Source organism: Corapipo altera, unplaced genomic scaffold (assembly GCF_003945725.1).
Source record: "Corapipo altera isolate COAL_440 unplaced genomic scaffold, ASM394572v1 1, whole genome shotgun sequence".
NCBI classification, from domain to species: Eukaryota; Metazoa; Chordata; class Aves; order Passeriformes; family Pipridae; genus Corapipo; species Corapipo altera.
The window spans coordinates 20,776,765-20,799,399 of record NW_020884873.1 but is presented as its reverse complement, the minus strand read 5'-3'; the positions used below and the strand labels follow the sequence as shown (position 1 = coordinate 20,799,399).

The window sequence follows — 22,635 nt, the reverse complement described above, 5'->3', positions numbered from 1 at the left end:
GAAGTCAGCAGTTGATTAGTGCATGGAAGAACCAGTTAATTAAGGACTTTAAAGTGTGAAGTATTTACCACGTGTAAACAAAATCCGTATTCCAAACCAAAACTGCCTCCACAGCAATTTCTGGATTTGCTCAGCACAAGATCTGAAGCCCAAGGAAATGGGAGGGGAGGACTTTGCACGCATTTCAGTACCCTTTGCATCAGGCCACCTACTTCCTTTAGCAATGATAAAATGATGCACAAAGCACTGGGACTGTACAACTTCATTTTATTTTGTGTGCTTTTATAGGATATAAATAAATGACAAAATTACAAAATTTATAACTGGAAGCCCAAGCATATTTACATAAGTCTTTGTTGCAGTGAGGCTACTATTTACTGTTCTCCTATACAATTTTCCTTTTGGTACCATATTTTTAGTGTTATTTTTTTTACTGTCAGTTGACTAAGTACATATCAACAGTGAATAGGCAAAAATATGTACAAGGAACTATTTTGTTCAAGTAAATTGAATACTGTATTAAAAGTATGTCATCACTCAGCGCTATGATTAGGTGTAACTAAACCATATACAATTATCAGGTTTAAACCAAGTTCAATTATCCATTTTTTGGAATATACCAACTGATGATTCTAACTGAAAAACCTCAGCTGGATATGAAATAATAATTAAAAAAACATTAAGACAACCACACAATTTTTCAATATCTCTATAATGAACTTCAAAATGATTCACAATTTGACTGGATAGAACAATATACGTTAAAATGTCATTTTTCTCCTATAATGATATTTGTACTGTTATAATTTCAGTTCTACATAAATATACATCATGGTATTATACAAATACTCCACAGACATTAAAAAAATTAAAACACTTCAAAGAAAAAGTAAGTAAATCTTATTTAATCAAATATTAAGCAAATGCTTAACTTTTGTTCCATGAAAACATTTTTATTACTTTGGAATTTTTTCTTTTTCTCAGTATTTTTATTTAGAAAATGTTTTGCAATAGAATTTTATCAACACTCTTTCAAACAAGTTTTCTGTGACAGAAATCTTGATAGCAAAATCCATGGTTTTGACTTTTTTTTAGAACCACTGAGATTGTTTTTTAAAAATATTAGTAGAATTCATGGCTATAGCAATGTTGAACTGCATAAACTATATGTAGGTGTAGTAGAATGACCATTCCACTTTCATTCCAGACTGATTACACGGAACATCCAGTGCACTGATGCTACAAGTCTTACAATTTTCATATGCTGCAATAGCAGTCGTTTACTTAACTTTAAAATAAACAATATTTCTCATAATTAATCTGGCTTCCTTCCATAAATATTCATATGTTTTCCTATAGTACTTCTCTTCCATAAAAATATCTAATAAATGTTTTCTGTGCATTATTAATACCTTTTTCTATCAATTCATAAAACTCTGATCCTTTGCTACAATGCAAGAGGTTCTTATTTTTGTAGAGGATCAAAGGACATCAATTTTTACATATAAAATCAGCGCACACAGAAATCAGGGTACCTAATTTCTTGTCACTTTAATGAGTTCCTTATTCAACACAGTAATTATTAATGAATTCAGTGGTTTCACAAATAATCTATTTATTAATTCTGGTTCTATTTCAATTAAAAACTGCCAGGATTCAAATAAAAAACCCAATCAAATACTCTACTCATAGGCAGCAGTAGTATTAGTTTAGAGACCTTTTGTTTTTTTTCTTTAAAAAGTAGAATCCTAAAATAAGAAATCAAAGAAAGCACTGTGGCAGAGTCACAAGGGAGAACTGCGTGAAAAATAAGGTTTCTCACTCCTCTTGTGGACTGTAATTTTAAAAGTCTTCATATAGTGTCATTCTTCTGTCAGTGCTGCAGGAAGAAGAACATCACCAGAAATGACTGTCAGCCTTTTTTGTTAGTTACAAGGCCACCATACAGTGCAGTCTTCCTCTCTGCTGGATTGAAACGTTGCCATAAAGGAAAGGCTGTGCTGTGACTGCTTGGCGTGCAAGGCACAACAAGGAACAGGGGGACAGTTTTGTATCAGAAAATTGTAGTTTCATACTTGGTATTAATGCCTCTTTTGGCCTCTTGTCCAGGTTCAACAATCCACGGTAGATTCGCAAGAGTCTTTTGTTCGGATGGATCTATCTGCTGTAAGACAAACGCAAACATACACAGGGGTTACCAGCTCTGTGCACAGCAGCTCCAGCAGAACTTTTTTCTTTAAACTAACAGAACACAGAACAAATCCTGAGTGGACAAAGTCCTACAGCAGCGAGTATGGTGGTGTCTACACTCCCATGTACTCACGGCTGCCTTCTTCTTCCTGTGGAGATCAGAGCTGTGTCTACCCCCAAGCTATAGGGCACCATAGTTCGTTAAAGCCACGCTCGATCCTGAGAAGTCTGTTTGCTAATGAGACAGACGATAGCATCAGGAAACGTTCCTACTTACAATTTTATGGAGGAAGATTCTGTGGCAATGGATGACAAAGTGTAAAGTCATACATTTTTTTTTCCCCGTTCTCTCACCCAGTAATTAAATATCACAGTCCTCACTTTATAGCCAGTGAATATGATACAGTGTGCAGTCATTTTTCTCCTTTCCCTCCAAAATCACCCTATGCCTGTATTTTCACTTGATTTAAAATAGCTTTCATAATTTTTTTAAAAGTTGTACTATAAAAGAATATTTCTCTGTCATCTCTGCACTTCAGGAGGGCCCTTTAAAGACAATCAATATGTAGGCTCCAACGAGCAGTTGTTTGAAACAGCTGCCTGTGCTGTGGTGACACAAGCCAGCCGGCTGATGAGCAGAGGTGACACAATGGAGCATTTCTGACTCAACAGGTATTTTATTTGTACAGCTTCTAGTATATAAACTCTTAACTGTATAGCTGAATTTTGGGGTTTTTTGCATGCATAACTACCTTCTACTTACCACTGACTTCCGAATACTAACACGTGGTTTGGGAATAGGTTTAGAGGGTTTGTTTTCAAAGCTTTCTGGGAGGGTTGAAGAATGGCCCCCTTTTCGTGCTTGTAGTGCAAGCTGATAGGCCACCTCAAATGCTTGTCCTAGGGTAAGAATGATTTCATAAGCTAAATTCTGGAACAAAACAGAAACAGTTAAAATTGGAGTGAGATTGTATTATTGTTGGATACGTGAAGTGGGGTAGTACTGCCTACAGAAGTGATTTGCAATGTAAATAATTAAAGTCATACTGGTAATAGCTTCTTTAGTCTCTGTAATGTTTACATTTGTCATTTGATTTCTCATTGATTAAAAACAATCTAAATGTAATTTATTGTATTGAAAGTAATTACTTCTAAAACCCTTGAAAACATTGTCTCATGGAAACAGGAGTGAAAAAAGAGTGTCATCTCTTTTCAGAACAAGTACATTAACTGCCCCAGCTTCCCAGCTCACCCCATAACTGCTCCTGTTGTGATCCCACCCCTCTTGCACTACTGCACCTATGTGACATTTGGCCTTGCTCTATTTTGGAGCTCTTCTGTTGACCTGTCCTTCTCCAGAGCCAGCAGCCTGATGTGCTGCTTCCCTGGCTACATGCTTTGGGATGCTCACCAAGCAGCACGGGAGGAGGCTGCAGCACTGGTGTGATGCTTCCAAAAGGACAAAAAAGCCAGTGTTGAAAGTGTATATTCTGCTTCACACATGCAGTACAGCTAGGCGTGCATGGAAGTCAGTGCACCACTCTGGATGTGTGCTTCAAGTGCTGGGGAAACCTTCTCATGGTTTTGTTTTCTAGAAGTAAAATTGTTTGAGTTTAAACTGCCATGTAAGAACACTCTTGTAAGCAAGGGGAAGGGAGTTGGTGCGCGTAACCAGAGAAGTCAGGCTCTGAAGCCTGACCAGTTTGGTGTTATAGGTAGAATACTTTAAATCCTCATTGAATATGGGGAAGAAAACCTGTTAAAAGATTTATAAAGCATGAATGAGGTATCAGAGGATTGGTATAAATATTTTTTTAGTACAGTTTTACAACAGTGAAAAAGCAGCTGTAAGTTTCAAGTTTGACCTTAAATCTAAGCAGCAAGTGAATTCCTATGGTAATTTTTCTTCAGGTTTGTGGGTTTGTTTTGGTATATTTATTTCTGGGCTCCTACTAGAGCCTATTTTTAGCCTGTTTCTGGGCTACTAACTTTGCAGTAATGTTTTGAACCTCTGCAGAGCAAATGCAAGCCTGCAGGCTTGCCTCCATATGAAGTCCTACAGTCCCCTTAAAATTATTCATAAATCTTTGATGTGATTCAGAAGTTACCCTCTCCTTCCCTCAACCTCCATAGCCCACAGTTGGAAGCAATTCTGCATTGCTTTGAAACTAGGTGATCCCTTAAAATTCCCACGTTTCTGATACAATTTTAAATGAGACATGTCTTTGCCTAGTCAAAGTCTAACTGTTACATCTGCAGTAAGTTGGAAAGCAAGGCAACACATTTGGAAGTACATAATTTGTCCTTCAATTGTTAAAACAAAGTTAAATGGATAAGCATTTTATTTCACACCCTACACTTTCATTTCCCTGAAGGAATTCAATCCCTTTTTTATCACACGTGTATAGTGAGATAGTACAGGCTAAATTTGGCATATTTAGCTCATTATAAGAGCTTCTTATAAAAGTGCCAGCTCTGGCCTGTGTTAGGTCAGACAGAAAACAATTATACTCCTCCACTGGGACATGCTCTCAGCAGTTACAACTGCAGTTACAACAGCAAGCCAGCCAAAGTTTCAGAGCTTCCCAAATAAAAATGTCTGCCTGATTTGATAGCTGTAGTCTCCAAATTATCTTCCCTTTAACTTCAAGGGAAACTGGCCAGGACCGAGAAACACTGAGGATGCAGTTTGCCAGAGTTGTAATAAAAGGAAAACTAAAGAGGCTATTATGAACTGCTCTGCCTTTTAGCAGAATGCTGGCTATAGAATTAAGAGCAGCAGAGTATAACTGTTAAAAATGTAGAGAATAATATAATTTGAACTGGAGCGTGCTTTTTAGTAGGACGAGAATATTAATCTAAAGACAGATGTCTTTAGAATCAGCTGTTGTGACATTAGAAGAGCATACTATATCATCCTGGGATTGTCTAGAGTGGGTAACATTATTACTAAGGAGTACATCAGCAAGACAGGGTGTAGTAATGGCTTGCAGAAAATGCAGGCTGCAACACTAGTAGGACTGAGAAAATACGCCATCCAGCGAGGCATACCAAAATGTCACCAAGACAGGCTTGAAAATCTCTAAGATAAGCATGGAGACAGACTAAAAGTTTGCCATGCTAAGCCATAAATCTAGTCTGAGTCCTGCATCCTATCTGAAGCCACTATTATTTGTTTTCCTTTGTAGTGTGTAAAATGAAAAAATAGGCCTGCCTGGAGCCTGAAAGCCATAAGAAACATATAACTGTTTCTCTGGTTAATAAATATTTGAAATATAGCAAATAGAACATTCACTATTCTGTTCAATATTCGAAATGCAAACGGGTACATAAATTTCACACATTGTGTACTGTGGTAGAGCCTTGACAAAGGGAAGTCTGCAAATGGAGGCAAGGAGGGCTTTAACATTGTACCTTGTAAAATTTAAAGAACTTATCTGAAAAACTGTATTTTGAAAAAAAAACATAGGTAAATAAGCTTGGTTTGAGGTATTTCTCACCAGTAGTACTGGGAGAGTATTATAAGGATTAGAGTTGGTACAGATTCTTGCAGGGGCTATACTGGAGAGGTAAGAGCAGGATTCCTGTGGGAATAGGGGTGGAAAACCAAACCACAAAATCCATTGTGGAAATCCTTCTGATGGAGTAAGGAAACTATTTGAACTTTTGACATGTGGCACAAAAGGAAGGATACAGGTCTGCCTCCCTGAAAGATGCTTAGCACCAAAGCTGTAGAGCCCCTGGCCGCTGTAAAAGACACTGGCCTTTACAGAACCCCATCAAGCCCTTTAGAAATGAGGCAAAACCTTTAGGACTGTGGTGCTTCCAAGGCTGCTACAATCCTACTCCTTGCTCAGTACTGCAAAGAAGGAAAGTGAGTAAGCTAATGCCTTTAAGCAACAGTTTCTGGGAGATGAGAAATGAGGTCAATTGCCTTGTTTGCTTTGCAATGTTACAATTCAACACCCCAGTGCAAGTCTGAGTCAGGATTCTTCATCTGCTTTAATTCAGCCAACCTATTACAATGGCTGATTGTTTTCTTACATTTTAACTGACTTTTCTGTTGTCTTCTATTCATAGGTGCATTGGGCAATGAAGGAATATCCAATGGAAATTACTCTGGATGTCTCCAATACGTGAGCCAGAATTTGGTAAGGGATGGTTATGATGGTTTAGGATGTTATGATGGTTTGTTTCTCAAGAGGGAATCCTTCAGTGGTAGATTTAAGGCTACTTAGTAAGTGAATGAAAGTAGATTTCAAATATTGAGCAATAAATCCTTTTCTTCCCCCAAACCTTGTCTTCTTCAATATTCTTTCGTCAAGATGTTTTTGCAATTTTGATTATAGAACTTTAACTCTGAGCTATTCTGAAATATTATGCTGGTGGTTGACATTACTAAAATACTTCCCTATCTACAAAGAAATTGTTCTTGTCCACATTTCCCAAGAAACTGAAAGACTTCAGAGTGATTTTTTTCCTGTAACATTGCGTATATTGTATTGCCATAACATATATAACTTAAAATGCATATTTTTACACTTATTGTGGATTTCTACCATTTTAAACCTTATTTTTCTTGAAATGATCAAACTTCTATCCATTGACAAATGAGTAGGATTGCTTCTATTCGTAAACTGGGAGATCAGGCTCTAACATGAGCATTAGATTTTAAACAGAAAATTTAATTCACTGTATGCTTCTGCTCTGAATATCTAGCTATTTTTTCTACAGCTTGTACTTGCATCAAAAATGCTAGATCTTGAGAAATAAAACAACACAAAAAGGGAATATTTGAGTAGGTAACACCCCACTGAGGATTATGTTGCAGGAGAAAACTAAGTTATGACAGTTTGACAATAAAGTTTCTGTATTGCTTAAAATAGCCGTTTAAAGTGCTTGGGGTATTAAATGCTCCTCCTAGGATACAGGAAGTGAGCAAAATGTAATTATTCCTGGATCACTTTTCTTCCCTTGCCAAGAAAGGAGATGAATTTTATCTGCTATATACCTGAGTCTATGTTTGTGCTTGATTATTAAACCTATAAATGAAACTGCAGTACTTCAAAACCATTAAGAAATATTTAAATGGATGAGGAGAAATAATAACCTCACTCAATCAGTCTAATTTCAGCTGATTCACTTATCACTAAAATCTGTATAATAGAACATCTTGTTGACCATCGTCTATCTATTTTTAACACAATTTTAAAGTTTTTTCTACTCTCTGTGGACAGTAAAATGCCCACAGAGAATTTAAACAACAGAATGTCACTGAAATGCTAGAATTGCTTCTAACCTACCTGTATAACTTGTTATTTAAATTCTCCTACATGCTATTGCTATGCAATGTTAACTATTCCCTCAGTCCCAAATAAAATGCCACCGTTCAGGCCCTTCTATTTCTTAAACTTATTTATATTCATGTAATCATGTTTCAAGAGTTCATACACATTATACTATAGTAAAATATTTTTTCTTCAATAATTTTGAAGTTTTAATAGCACCTTAAATTTCTCTTGTGCACAACTCAAAGGGCAAGTACTCCTGAAAATTTTGGACAATAAATCTTAGTCCTAAAAACTATAGCTACCACTTATTTCACCAAATTTAGCTCAAAACTGCATGGCCGATTAATTGATGTGTTCATGATTTCTTGCAACAGTAATAATTTGTGCATCCCCATCTGAGAAGCATAAATATAGGAAGAACTGAGTAATTTTCCACCAAAATAACAGGAGTTCTAAGGACTTACGCTGAAATAACATTTTGAGATACGTAGGCAAGAAAATTTGAACACGGAAATAAGAAATAAAGAATTAATTTGCTATTTTCAAAATAAAGAATATCTTTTTGAAAAGGTAAAGCTGCTGATAAAATAAAATTTCACCAAATTCCATATCTCCCTTAATTGTCAAGCTAAAACTCCCTCTGACATGACAGACAGCAGAGCAGAACAGAGGGATCGGCAAATAATAATAATTTCTGTTGTTACAGACTTTTCAAATCTTTCAGATTCAGTGTAGTAGCGAAATGTTCCTAGGACCTCCTAAGATATGTAATTAGCTACCTGTGTGGTCTCTGTCAGATCTGTGTTTCGGTTCTTTGGTTAAAATAAATACAAAACTTCTCATACATTTTCTACACATTTGCAGAAGAAGCTTCAGTTTTCCAATTTATTCAGTATAATGCCAAAAAGTCTAAACAATATTTAGAGAGATGAGTTATTGGGACTGATCCAGCTTAACACTGAAACTAAAAGTCATGGAACAGCAGGGTAAGAATCACAAAATAACAGAATGGCTTGGGTTGGGAAGGATCTTAAAGATCATCTAGTTCCAATCCCCTCCTGCCACAGGCAGGAACACTTTTGACTAGACTAAGTTCCTCAAAGCCCTGTCCAGCCTGACCTCAAACACTTCACAGATGGGGCATCCACAACCACTCTGGGCAACCCGTTCCAGTGTCATACCACCTCACAGTGAAGAATTTCTTCCCAATACCTAATCTAAACCTACCCTCTTCCAGTTTAAAAGAAAAAAAGAAATCTGAAGAAATCACTCCTGGTGGTAACATCTGACCTCTTCATCCAAAAAGCAGCCTCCATCTACTTCAAGAAGGTGCGATGTGTCCAGGCTCAGAGGGCCCCCTCAAGTAAGTTCCGACCCTCTAGCTGCTTGTTAGGGGGCATGGGATGGACACACAAGGGTGAAAACCCAGAAGGCTGGATGTCATCAAATCTGTCCTTCCCTGACTGCCCAGGCAGTATAATGCAGTAAAACATGCAGGATGCCCTGCAAACATAGTTTGATCTAGTTCCTGAACCTACATCTTGGCAGGATTGAGCACTGTATATAATGCAAACGGACTAAGATTTCAGAATAGGTGGCCAAACCTGCTTGCTACAAACTTCTTGGAAGGTTATAGCATAAGAATTACATGTCAAGACTTGTATGAAAAGCTACTCGCTAAGTTTACAGTCAACAGCTGAGGTGACAGAGATGACTTATTTAATATGGAAAATGAGATATCAAAGAAAATCTTGGCTCTTCTTCAGAAATGTCCTTTTGATATCCCATTAGTCTTTTCATGTGGTAAATGAATGATACCTTCCATTAATCATCATATACCCTGAAAACATTTTAAAAGAATTAAATAACTATTACTATTACAAAGAACTATTAAATGAAGTATGTTCTATAAACTGACCACATCAAACGCAGTGAATACATGGCAGTAGTGGTGATTAGTCTTCAAGTCTTTAGTGATGTACGCAAATGTAGAAAGGTCTTCGGGGTCTTGTGCAGCACAGGAAATGTTACGGATTTCATGTTCAGCAATGATATTCTGTTTAAAAAGAAATTTGCAATCAATTTAGGAATTAAATTTAAAAGAGCTGTAAAAGGTGTGGGTTTAGATTCACATTTATATTGATCTGCTGTACTGAGGTATTTCAGAAATATCTTAGTAAGAAGAGATTCAATATACCCCATGTGTGATCTTACATAGGTATTTGGAATTTTGATCCTCTTCAATTGCCAAAAATCTGGTAGGAAACCATTATGTACTAGAGTCTTGCATATGAGGCCACTTGTGCTTTGTACAGTTTATTCAGTATCCTTTGACAAAGAGACCTATTTCCTGGCATACAGCTATGAATACTGTTTCAAAGCACTATATGAGCATCTTATGAAGTTGCTGGTTTTTTGTGTAATAATCAAAATAGGACAGTTTCAGTCTACTGACAGACAGGATCTGGTGAAACCTAGCAGGCTCAATAGCCAGATGTTTGCATGTGGTGTTTGACAAATTTTAGCTATACCTTTTCAAGAGAAAAAAACACCAAACATGACTTATAACTGAAACCATGAGATATTAAAAGGCTTCTGATTACTAAAAAGATAACTACAGGAGGATCTGGCAATTTCTCTCCACTTACTGACAAGAGCATCCTGTAAGAGAGATATAGGAAAATGAAACCATTCATGCACCGAGCCACACTACTTGCAACAGCCAATGTAAGCTATAGCACACTACTGAGATAGAGGTGGGGCATGTCTGTCTGATGAAGTAAAAAAAAGTTGTCTTAAAGCTTTGGAGAAAATTATGAATATTCATTACAGAAATTGCTGATATGTAATTATTGTGTTCAGGCCAAAGGAACCATGAAGCCAGAGAAGAAGATACTGCAGAGTGGCTTATGATTAGGCCTTGCTTCAGCAACATACACATTTGAAAGGGTTTATTCCAACAGAAGAATGATTAATTGAATAGGAATTTACTTAGCAGTTATGCTTTCTTGAACTGTGGCCCTGCTGGCTGTAGCTCTAGCATTTCCACAGAAGTCCAAAGTGATCAAGCCTGCTGCAGCATGACATCACAACTGCATCACGGAACATGTGACATCTGTGGTGTCCCAGTTCCTTGCACAGCCACCACTTGCCTTGGTGGCATCTGTCCATGTTAAAACAATCTCTGAACATCTCTGGTTTTCCCTCACCCTTCTCTTTCCCTTACCACCTCCCTTCCTCTTCCTCTTTTATTAATTTTTTTTTTATTATTATATGCAACTAAATCACTTTAGATGCTTTGTCATATCTTCTTTCATTTGCTAAGTGGCAACTTTCCCCCTTGCATGTAGGTGTCAAGTTATCAAAAAAATGTAGTAATATATCTAATTGAAGAAATCATCACTTAGGAAAAATCTTAATAAAAAGTATTCCATATTTCAAATTACGGAAAAACCGAGATAAGGAAACTGTTACTGAAGAAATGAAATAATCCTCCTAAATTGTTGCAACATACTTATTTCTGTTTAATGCATTATTCATAAAAATGACAAAACCAGTACTTATGTTTCAATATATGCCAATTTATAATGACACATATAATCTCTGCTTAACAATTGGTCGCTTTTTATGTTCCTTGAAGCATTTTATTTTCTTTGTTCTCAAATTGATAACTTTTACCCTCACTAAAGATTTTGATGAGAATTAGAATTATACCAAAACCAGGGATTCAGATATCCACAGATAGAGCTGTAATACACTGTCATTGATGTGGTGTTGACAACATTGTAGTTTAGAAGGCAGAAAGAATTAAAGCTTGGAAGGTCATAAAATCATATGTGAAGTACTTATGCCAAATCATGAGCCACAATGTAATCACGTGAATTTTTATGCAGCATATGAGAAAAGAGCTCTACTGTGCTGCAACTTTTCTAGGTGACCTGGGGTTGACACAGGGATTTGCACTTGAGTCAAAACTCACAGAGATTATTTTAATATTTTAATTTTAAACCAAGTGAATTTTAGAAATATACAAATATCAAGTTTGTTTTAAATAAAATAAAGTGTAACTAAACTGAATCTTCTGGGTGAAAATTAGTGGTGAAATTGAGTTTTTCCCTAGCTGCTATAGGACATCCTCTGTGATCTCCTTTCAAAATTAAACATTTTTCACTGCATGTGTTTTCTGCTTCCTAGGGTCACTATTTCAGTAGACCAATAGTCTTGTTCTGTAGAAAGTAGGAGGCTGTGAACCAGCTCGCCATTCTGGGTATGCTCCTCAGGCATTGACTGACACTGCACAGTTGTCATTCTAAAATTGTCTCTCAGTCTGGCAAGAGAAACCTCTGGTTTCTCAAAAAGCAGGGAAGCTGAAAGTCAGTTCTGGTTCTGCCAAGGAAATACCTTGGAGAGACCAGGTTTTTGCTAAGCAACCTTCCTTTTGCTTGCCTACCTCGTGCCAGCCAATCTCCCTCCTGGCAGAAATCACCCAGAAGACAGAGTGAGCTGTGAGCCACCAGAAAATTCTGCAAGTCTGCTTTTTCCTAAGCAGCAATTTCTTTCTGGCCTCACTTGCAAAGAAATGGTGTCATGTCAAAGTGGTGTCATGCCAAGCTTCAAGGCGCCACTGAAATAGCTGTCGAGGAATGAGGTCAGGGCCCCTTCATCACCTGAAACTTTGCCTGCTATGACTTGGAATACAAATTCTTAGCTTGGTGGTATAAAGGAAAAAGATGAACAGCCATGGGAGCTGAGTTTTCAAGCACAGAACTGCTAGCTATTTTTGTAATTAAAAAGTATGCATTTATTGCTAAGTGGTGCCCAGCGCCATCAACTATAAGCTCATATGGAAGCAGTACAAGTCTGAATAGGATCTCACCTTAGTGCTAATCTGTTTTGGGTCTTGAAGGAATTGGGAACAGCACACTGTGGACAAGGATGATAATGCTTCTGGGAGAGTTGCAGGCTATTACCTGGTTTTTACAGAAGGGAAAGGCAGTGCAGATTTTGAACTGGAGAGAAAGCAATCTACCACTTGAGAAAAAACACAGGACTGTGGCATTATTTACCTCCATCAAAAACATCCGTTGCACTACTAGGCATAAGGTTTCAGTGGGACTCGTGCAGAGCCATCTAACGCAATTTGCCAAACTTCTTTCAAGTTTCCATCTTACGTAAGATTCTATGCACTGTACAAATAGACACGGGAAGCTCCTTTTGTTCTCCTGATTTTTTTTGGTAAACCTAAGGACACTGCAGTTACATCCTTTATGCTACGGAAGAGATTTAAGAGCTGAAAACAGCATTATCCAAGCTAGAGTTAATAGCATTACAATGTCCTGATTTATGCCCTGCACATCAGAGAACATAAAGGAAATGAGGGTTGTAGAAGCTCAGTTCTGAATCAGTGGAAGAAAAAGGAGCTGACAGGAATCCCTGGCCTCTCTGCTCTGGCAAACGCCAGACCTGACATAACAGTAATTTCACCTCACTTTTTCTTTTATGCTGTCTTCTAACTCTAAATATGGTTTCCAAACTCTAGCAGAAGTTCACAAATCTGCTTCCATCCTTCACTTAAAACCCAGTTCTAGTTAAACAGCTTTAAAAACCTGATTCATTTGGCAAGTTTGATGGATACTGGGTTAGATGTACTGTGAGGTCTGAATGTTCAGCAACACAAAGCCACTCTATACATTATTAACCTAGTCAGGTAGTTGGGTAGTCAGATTTATTTTTTATATTGCTCAGTGAATTTTAGTCACATAACAGAAAAGATAATTTATTTTCTATTCATATGAAAGCATCAGTATGAATTGCATTCTTTTGCCACTTTAAGCATCCAAAGAAGAGAAATTCATGCATTACTTTACTCCTCCTTACAGAGCCTGTACATTTTACTTTGGCTAAGCATTAATCCATTGCTCTATCCATCACTGAGTTCTCTGATCTCTCAATTTCTGCTTTTGTGTTTTTGGTTAGTTTGGTTTTTTTTGTTTTAAGATTTTGGATGTATTTTAAAGCATAAGAAACAAAGCACAGGAGCATTGCCACACAGGAAGACGAAAAAAAAATGGAATAACAACTGCTAAGAAACTGTTGCAGTTCAGGGAATTAAGTGGCTAGTGCCAGGAAAACAGCTCACAGAGAGCCTCTAGCATTTTTCAAAGGACATTTAAGTCTCCTGTTTCTTATTCTTAAAATGGCTGGCCCTGGATAAAACCATGTATCTTTATTTCAGTGAGAGTTTTTTTAATTATTTGCCCGAATTATATTAATGAACAAATAAATAAATAAATATAAAGGATTCCACGGAGGCTCCCTGCCAAATGTCTTTTGTGATAAGCTTGCCTTTTAATGGAAGAACGCTGGACACAATGTTCTCCAAATAAGCCATTAAAACTGCTTCACTTGTCCTCCAGACTGAGTTTCTGAAGAATGGCAATGACATTACATCCATTTTGGAGAGAAGAGGTGAAAGAAAAGAGAGGAAAATGCAAAGTGCAAATCTGTCCCCTTTCTGGCCTGGACCTCATAGGTATTACTATTTTTCCTAGTTGTGAGAAATAAAAGCTAGTATTGAATAATTGCACATACCTTATTTGTGGCATCAATAAATTTGACTCCTTTGTAAGAAACAGACAGGACAATGGTTGGTACTTTTTTCATTTGTTCTGTAGACTTCTGAAATCAAAATGAAGATGTTATTAGACTTGTGTTGCATTGCAAGAACAGTGCTCTTTTCTTCTGATAAAATACCTAAGTTAACCAAATATTTTACTATTTCTTCAGCTGACTATGCTCTGGGCATTTGAAATATCTGCCTTGCAGTTACAAAACTAATAAAAGTTCTCCTTTTTCCTAACACAATGAGAAGAGAATAAAGTAACTTTGCCAGGCTTAGAAAGACCAGTCATGCAACCAGCATTTCTCAAAATGTGTGTGGTTAAGACATCTACCTGACATGCCCCATCCATCGCTCCCTCCCCTCCTCCTGCCCTTCCCAGCTGTAAAAACCAACAGCGCAGTACCTCTCATAGTACCATTTCTTTCCTGTAATTAGCTGTTATTTAGAAATATTTCACTCTATTGCCTTCTTGTAGTTGTATTTGTGACATGAACTACCCCTGAAACCCTCTAGGCCTGCCAATCAATCTGTCAGCCCAATGTTGTATCTTGTCACGTCTGACCGTCTGTACTTTGAGTGCAGCTGCTACTGGAAGCTGCTTTACACATGAATTAGCATGGAGGGTTATTCTGCATTCCCTCAGTGCCAGGTTCTCCTACCTACAGTTCATACCTTCCTATAAGATTGTTTTTTCTTTTATGCTAGTCTACTTCTGTGTGCCTTCAATATGACACACATAGCAAAGACATTTCCTGCTGAACAGATTGGGCAAATATCTGCATCAGATTTAAGTTCTCTGAAGAAAAAAATGTTGTTTACAAATTAAATTTACTAAAACAACCCCAAAACCAACCAAAGAAAAAACTAAATATGGCATAATAGTCTATAGCTGATTTGAATTCTTTTAAGGTTGAAGACAACGATGGACTATTCTATACAGAACTATTGTAGATAAATAAATTAGATAACATTCAGAGAATGCTTATTCATGGGAGCATCTGCAAACAATCACAGAGATCAATCAAATATTTTCTTGAGAGGAAAGAGTAAGTTCAGTTACAGGTAAACATGAAGAAGCACCAGCACACAGACGGAAAGTGTAAACATGCTGAAAGATCTAGAATTGGCACCTAGGAAGATCATTAGAGCTGCTAAACAAAAGTAGCAGTAGTGGTTTTATATCATCCAAGACAAATAAACAAGTATAGTTATAAGCTTGAAAACACAGACTGTAACTGAAGAAAATATGTTTTAAAAAAATAGGTGATGCTAACACTAGAGAGCAAAACAAAAGCTTCAAACAAACAAAAAAAACCCCAACAAAACCAACCAAAATCCTGTAATCAAGTCTCCTTATCAGCTCTCAATCCTTACAGAATCAAATGAGACTCCATTTTTGCCAGCATAAAATTCAAAGCTACAGATCCAGCTACATTCTGCAATTAGTGTCCATTCCACAAAGACTAAAACCTCTAATTAAGGTTTCAAGGAGAGCGCTGCCCATCCGTGTAATAGAGAGGATTGTTGCATCTCTCCATATCAAATGACGAGAGACTTGAGACAACAATCAAGTGTCAGTTTATCCCAGAGAAAGCTCCTTTCACCCAGAATTCTAGGCACTTCTAAAAAATGACAGCTTAAATGGTAAAACAACCTGAGGAATTTTAACAAAATCTGAAGGAAGACATTAATCTGATTTGCATGTCTCTGAACTGAGCGGAGAAAGAAATGGTATCCCTGCCAAAAGCAGAGCAAGTACCTACCTGTGCTTATGTGTGTGTGTCACTGTAATAGATCTCAAATAAACCTTACCATAAAATTCACCTTCAATGCACAGAAAGCATGAGGGTGCCTGTACAGAAGCTGCAGTGTATACATCTATCAGAATAACAAGCAATAAACCCCGCACATGCTTATACTAGACAAAACAGTCACAAATATGACAATATCACTTTAATCATCTGGCAACGCACCAATCATCCAACTTTTGTCCTTTTGTTCTAGTCTGACAGCTACATGTAAGAGCTTTTTGTCTCCCATTCTGATTATTGTAATTACGTCCTTCCTTGCCTCCTTAGCAGCAAAATTCCCCTTCTCCATCAACGTGCTGTACAAACATGGCTACTAAGTTCACATATTTTAGCTTTTTGGTCTAATTCTCCCTGTTTGGCATTTGTCATAAAGGTGAAGCCTCCTGTTGGCAAGGCCATGCTGTACCAAATATCTGAGTGTCCTCTTTCCTCTAGACAGTAGTTTGTAATTTAATCATCTTCCTTATCTGCTCCACATCCACCTGGATTTGTCTAGACCAGACCTGACCTCTAGTATTTAATTGAGGTTGTGAACTGCCAGAAGACTGTATCTCAGTGAAACAGCTCATCAAGAGCTATTCAATTACAGTTGGCAAATTAGGAAATGAATCAGACTGACGGACATTCGTAATTTATTAGGCCAAACTGTCTCAGCTGGTAAGGAGCAGGGGATATTCCTCATCAGCTTGTAAAGCATAAAACCCCCAGGACTTGTGTAAAGGTGTTCTGTTAAGACTGGAGTCCAGTGTAGAATTAGGATTTTGGGAAACAACTCTGCACTGGTACTCCCATTGCAACAAAGAGTTGGGCAGTGGAATAACATACTTTGTTATTATGACAGTGCCATCAAGAAAAACACACAGCTCTATTCCCCTGCTCAACTCTCAGTGATACAGTAACTGAAGTCCACCACATAATTATTATTTCCAAGCAGTTTCCAGGCTTCAACAGTTTCGAGTTGTCATGCTGAGCTCATACTATTTGCTTCCTGTTCTTTTCTTTTTAATGGAGCAGGTGTCTGCCAGAATGTGTAACGTTAGTTTTCAGAGATACAATATGAATACCATTCACTCAGGCACTGTAACTGCTTTGGCTCTGAATTCTAGAATGAAGTCCTACAGCTTTCTTGGTCAGACATTTCACATCTCTGTGAAGGCCAAGTGGGCATCTCTGCCTGTGCCTGTGCCCAGAATCTGAGAAGGTGGGACACAGGAGTCAGTATTCTCTTTCCTTGGGCTTTTCAGGTTCTAGCCACCGTATCAACTCCACAAGGACACAATGAGATGACAAAATATTCTTGTCCATCTGGTGTCTCTATGGGAAGCAGATGGACTTGAGCCAAAGTTATAGGAGTCACAGCTGAGGGCTGGCATTGCATGTCATGTGCATGCTGACATATGGTCTAATGCTCCAAGGTGTGTTCATACCAGAGAAGTAGGATTATATTTCATCTCATATAGAAGCAATCATAGTGACTGTCTTTGGGCAAGTGCTCACTAGCCTGGAACTGGTCATAGTTCCTATGAACTCCATTGTTTGTGACTGCAACTTTGGCTCTTTGTTTCAATACACTTCTTCAGGGGAATCACCTGGATGAACAGCAAGCCTATTCTAGGCTCCTTGCCAGTGCCTGTCACTGATCAGCTGGTCATCTACCTACGGACAGATGTGCATGCCCTGTCTCCACAGGTGCACTGTTCCTGCAGCCAGAAGTCTCAATGCTGCACGGTCTGCAATGCCAGAGAGACTGAGCTTTGGTCCCACCTCTGAAATACTTCATGCTGGACAGGTAGGTGACTATGTGAAAGCAGGTCATGTATAATTCAAGAACCATAAAGCAGTCTTGTCTGCAGACAGAGGAAGACAGAAGAAAGCATCACCATCCTAAATCTAATGTGATATATGTGCAGCTTCCCCAGACCTCCCCCAAAAGACATAGAGCCTCTTCCTCTTTAGAATACAGAATATCAGGAATAGTGGTCTCATCTGTATTTTGGTGCAGCTGCTGCAATGAAGCTGCTTCATCCCCTCAGCACCTACAGTGGAGATGAGTCCAGTGGAAGGAGGTGGAAGGCACCATCTCCATAACTGCCTGGTTAGTACAGTGATTGCTTGTACAAAAAAGATCTGAATTTATGACTCAGAGTTTGCATCTGAACGCTCTGCAGCCATTATATAGGACAGTGCCAAAAGCCTGCATAGGCTTGGACAGGGCTGCTCCCAATTCCTCCTTTTGAATGGGTCATAAGGGGATGCAAGAGCAGTGGTGCCAGAGAGGAAGCGAGTCAATGCAAGTTTGCTTTTCATAATTTATGAATTTTCTTTAGTTTCACTGAAAAAAATACCATTCTCACATCCAGCCTCTAAACACATTTCCATAAGTATAGTAGTACTACAAATTGTCTTAAGTGGGTAAAGCATTTCCACCTGTATATTGATTTTGCATTAAAGGCTGTGCAGAACTGCTAGACATTTATTTTGAATATAAACTAATCCAAATAATTTGAGATCCACCCTGCCAGTGTGCCTAACAAATCAAGGTAATTAGCAATGGCTTAAGAGGCAGAGGAATGCATTCTTTGAATAAAGTAACATAAACTAGCAGTTTATTTTTAAAAAGCAAATACAAAACCTCTAACTCTGAAAGGCTTTTAACCTTTTCAGGACAGGATTGTACTACAATACCTTGTTCTGTGCAGAACTGAGAGTACTCAGAATATTCCTGCAGTGTACAAAACATGGTACCTCTGAGCACACACACACAAAGCAGTTGAATAAGAAATTCAGACACACACTCAGAATGGTGTCCATGTAAGATGCTCACACATTCACTTGATAAAGCATAGCATATGCTGTAATCCAGCTCATTCTGAAAACGCTTTCATCTCAATTATTTATTACCTGCCAAGAAGAAATGGAATACATTGGTACTTCTACTTTGCCATGTTGACCACTTCAATGTACTTATACACACATTTATAACTGGATTATTCAGATTTCATACAGCAGCTAAAATGAAATCATGTTCTTTTTTAGGTTTTACTGTGTATGTAATTATACTTGATCTTGCAAATAAACAGTAAAAAAACATTACTCAACTATGACAAGTCACTAACAATCCCATACATAAGTAAATTTTGAGTACAAGTTTATGAGCCTGTAAAATCTTAAATTTTCATCTTGGCTTTCTACTTTTGCAAATGAATCTGCTAGTTCAGTCCTACACTGGTTTTTAATAGCTATATGAACATTGTAGCTGGCAATTTTCCTATTCAATTATGCACTGGAAACCAATTCACTGAAAGATTCTGAACTTTTTCCTAAACCGGTAGCAACTATTAAGTCCAAATGGCATCAGACTGCACATTTCAAAATATATATTAGTGCCACCTACTATCATACCTGCATAAATGTCTGCTACTTATTTAAGGCTTATGAAGCCCAAAAACTGTCACAATATTCAAGGTGAGGCCGCACCAGTGCAGAGCACAGCGAGACAATCACCTCCTTCAACTAGCTGTGGAAGAGGAACTTTAATGAATTCCTTTGACAAGATCATGCATGAGATGAAATGGAAATAAAAAGTCAAAGTCCACAACTGAACAGTTAGTTTTGAAACCAATTTTGAAACTAAAGTCTGCCTTGTAACAAATATTTAGTAACTTCTCTCAGTCCAAAAGGCTTAAAAATGCATTACTGACATAATTTAACACCTCTTGGAATAAGACTGCATCTGTAATCCTTGTGGTACAAGACTGTTTACCTCTCTACAATTAGTGGATGCCTCCAAGCTACATCATTAATATGAACATTGCACTGGGGGTGCACCTGCAACTCATGTACTTGAGAGTGAGATGGTTTTTTGCTTTTGCAGTATCTCTAAACACTCCTCTGCATCCCTCCTACACCTTAGATTCCTTTCAGCCACAGAGTTCAAGGACATAAAATCCTCTGAAGAACATGGTGCAGTATGATGTAGATGTGCATAGGGACTGAAGACCTTCCACCACTTATTTTTTCCTTTTGATTAATATCCATGTGCCTTTTCCACTGCAGGTCCTCCCAAAGCAGTAGTCACACAAGAGAGAGAGAGAGCTACAAGTCCCAAGAGACCAGAGACTGAAGAACCTGAATCGTCAAATACAGTGTTTGATCCCAACATTTATTTGCCTGGTTAGTTTCACTAGGAGGCCTATGGAGGCTTCTACACTTCTATTTTGGGGGCGAGGGAATGAAATGGAGATCAAAAAGTAGAAAGGGTTTGGTAGAAACAAGGAGACTGCCATCTAAATTCACGTCCTTCTTTATGTAAGAAGAAATGAAATGAGGAAGAAATGCCCCAGATGCTGCCTATTTTCAGCGAGTCAACTCTGCTTCGTCTTCCTCTCCCAGAGAAAAAGAGAAGCAGATTTTGTAACAATTTCAACTTTGACATTTTGGTCTTAAGTCAGCGAGACATTTAAATACCTGCTTTGTGAACAGAACTATATTGCTCGTTCCTCAGAACTTTGACTTGAATTTTAGAACCTCTTTTCTAACAACAAAATAAATAAGAAAGATACATAATACTCAGGAAGGTGGCAGGATCCAAGAACAAAATCTAAGTTCCCTTCTGCTGCAGTAAATATCTGATAGGTTCAGAGTGTGCAGTCGGTGTATGCAACATCAGTGATTTAACACTGCTGCAAGGAAAGAGTCATCCTTGGTGCTGTGCTCATGCCAGTAAGTATAAAACCATCCCCTTCCTACCTGGTCAAGGAATTCAGATGTGTAAATGCCAGATGGAGTCTTCTGTAGAGAACAAGTTCCTTCCTAGCTCAAATTTAACTTTATTCCTTGTCTTTATTTTGATGCAAACACATTGTATTCTCCCTTCATTTTCCTATGACGATTTAAAGTGAAGGCATCAATCTGATTGAAAATGCAACTTGCAGTATTTCCTATTCCACACTGGGAAAGATGAAAGCTCTTAACTTCTTGAAGGCATCTCTCAAATATAATTAATAAACCTACTCTGGCCAGGACAGCAAGATTTAATCTCCAAGTAGCAAAGGTCAGTTTAGAGCAGGTGAAGAATGGAGATAAGGAGACAGGACTGTCAACTGCAAAGGCAGTTTGTGAGAAAAAATAGCTGGATAAAATATAAAGGAGTGCAAATATACGAATGGAAAAACACTGTTTATGCCAAATATCCATAATTTTGAATGGTTACAAGAATCTGCAATTTTGGGTGGGGAAAAAAACCCAAACATGTATAACCTTGACCCTAATGTTGAGCTCAAGTTATTGCATCTGCATGATTTTCCCCAAACAAATCCATCATCTGCCCTGCTGGAGCACGTTGCTCCACAATGCCCAGAAGCACAGTGGATTGCCAAGAAGAGTTATTAAAACAAAGGTTCCCAGGTTTTGTTTTTGTTTTTTACTATTATTGGTGGTTTTTTACATTATAGAAGATTTAGGATCTCCCTTCACTCTTGAGCTATAAGAGAAGGAGGCCACTGTAAGCCTCTCTGTGGAGAGAGAGAAGGGATAACTGCATGACACTTCCCTTGAGAACCAAAACCATCAATTGCAATAACTGAAAGCCCTGGGAGCATCTACAACTAACAGTGAGGGATCTGCAGTCAGAAAACACGTAATTTTTGTTGTTTCTCTGTATTTATGAATGATTAAGGAAGATCAAGATTTTTTTTTTTTCACTGATATACTTCTTTCACTCTTGTGCATCTGCTGACTGGAAGACATTCAGTGAATATCAACACTTTTTTGAGCAGCATTAGGTTAAAGATGGAGAATCTAAAGCCACACTGACAGAAAAATTAGGTACCTAATTTTCATACATTCTCCATAAAACCATTATGTGGCTGAGTCCAGAAAGACTAAAAAATTGCAGGGAGTGACCTCAACATGGTACAAGGTTACGAGTGACATATTCCCCTCCCCCAAGACGTTTCAGATTGCAGCATGCTACAGATTTGAAATATGGACATGGAAATACAAATAAAATACTAAAATTAAAAAATATTGCTCTATCACAAAAGTACAACCCTATGTAAAAATCTTACTGACTTTAGAGACACTGGACAAGTGTACAGAATTCAGTACCTCAGAGCCAGCAAATAATATATCTAGCTTTTAAGTTCTTTTTTTTTAAGTGAAATGTCCCTTTCAATACATTTAAAGTAAAATGTAACTACATCAGAAGCCGCATTTTCGATGACAACCCAGTAGTACTTAAATACAATAATGATCATCACAGCAAAATGCAACATTTCAGGATGACTTTGGACAACCTGGACTCCAAATTCACAGACACCAACTTTCAGAGCACAATCATAGGGAAAAAGTTTTGGAAAAAGATCCATTTTTCTCACTGGGAAATAGGCTAAAATAATAATCTGTTCCCATTAAGTCAAAGTTTTTTGCTTTTGGCTTGAATAGGAACATGATTAAAAGGACTACATAGAAAAAATAGATGAAATCTTGATTAAAAACTGTATTATTCAAATATCTTTGCAATAAAAAAACTCAGACTAGAAAATAAACATTCTCACAGCACAATGATTTCAAAAGAGAATATAAAAAATAAATGTACATAAACCCCATCACTGTGCTATATAAGTGCCCTGTACAGCACTATAGACGACTAGTGCAACTCCACTATTTTTATAGAAAATTTGTATTTTAAATTAAATTTGCTTTCAAACACTTAGTTCTT

At 37.6% G+C, this 22,635-nt stretch overlaps 1 protein-coding gene and 1 long non-coding RNA gene across 11 annotated transcripts in view; one reads left to right on the top strand and one right to left on the bottom strand.

The window, feature by feature from the left end:
* Window positions 1-250: 250 nt before the first annotated feature.
* ANKS1B (ankyrin repeat and sterile alpha motif domain containing 1B) overlaps window positions 251-22,635 on the bottom strand; it is a 423,271-nt gene continuing 400,886 nt past the window's right edge. For 5 of the 9 annotated variants that reach the window (XM_027666823.1, XM_027666799.1, XM_027666806.1 and 2 more), the window contains 5 exons: window positions 14,073-14,159; window positions 9,400-9,537; window positions 2,954-3,121; window positions 2,076-2,164; window positions 251-1,965 (listed from right to left, as the gene is read on the bottom strand). In XM_027666823.1, coding sequence (XP_027522624.1) covers window positions 1,926-1,965; window positions 2,076-2,164; window positions 2,954-3,121; window positions 9,400-9,537; window positions 14,073-14,159 — 522 coding nt within the window. In that variant the 3' untranslated portion in view covers window positions 251-1,925. Of the gene's footprint in view, window positions 2,165-2,953; window positions 3,122-9,399; window positions 9,538-12,357; window positions 12,452-14,072; window positions 14,160-22,635 lie in introns of those variants that run through there. The other 4 variants (XM_027666865.1, XM_027666857.1, XM_027666814.1 and 1 more) reach the window with 3 other exon arrangements.
* LOC113958555 lies at window positions 5,573-21,960 on the top strand. Of its 2 annotated transcripts, XR_003531554.1 has the most exons (4): window positions 5,573-6,341; window positions 8,719-8,844; window positions 17,604-17,703; window positions 19,971-21,960. It is a non-coding gene; the product is annotated as an uncharacterized LOC113958555 (long non-coding RNA). The 2 variants fall into 2 exon arrangements; XR_003531552.1 differs by lacking the exon at window positions 19,971-21,960 and having other exon boundaries at window positions 17,604-18,611.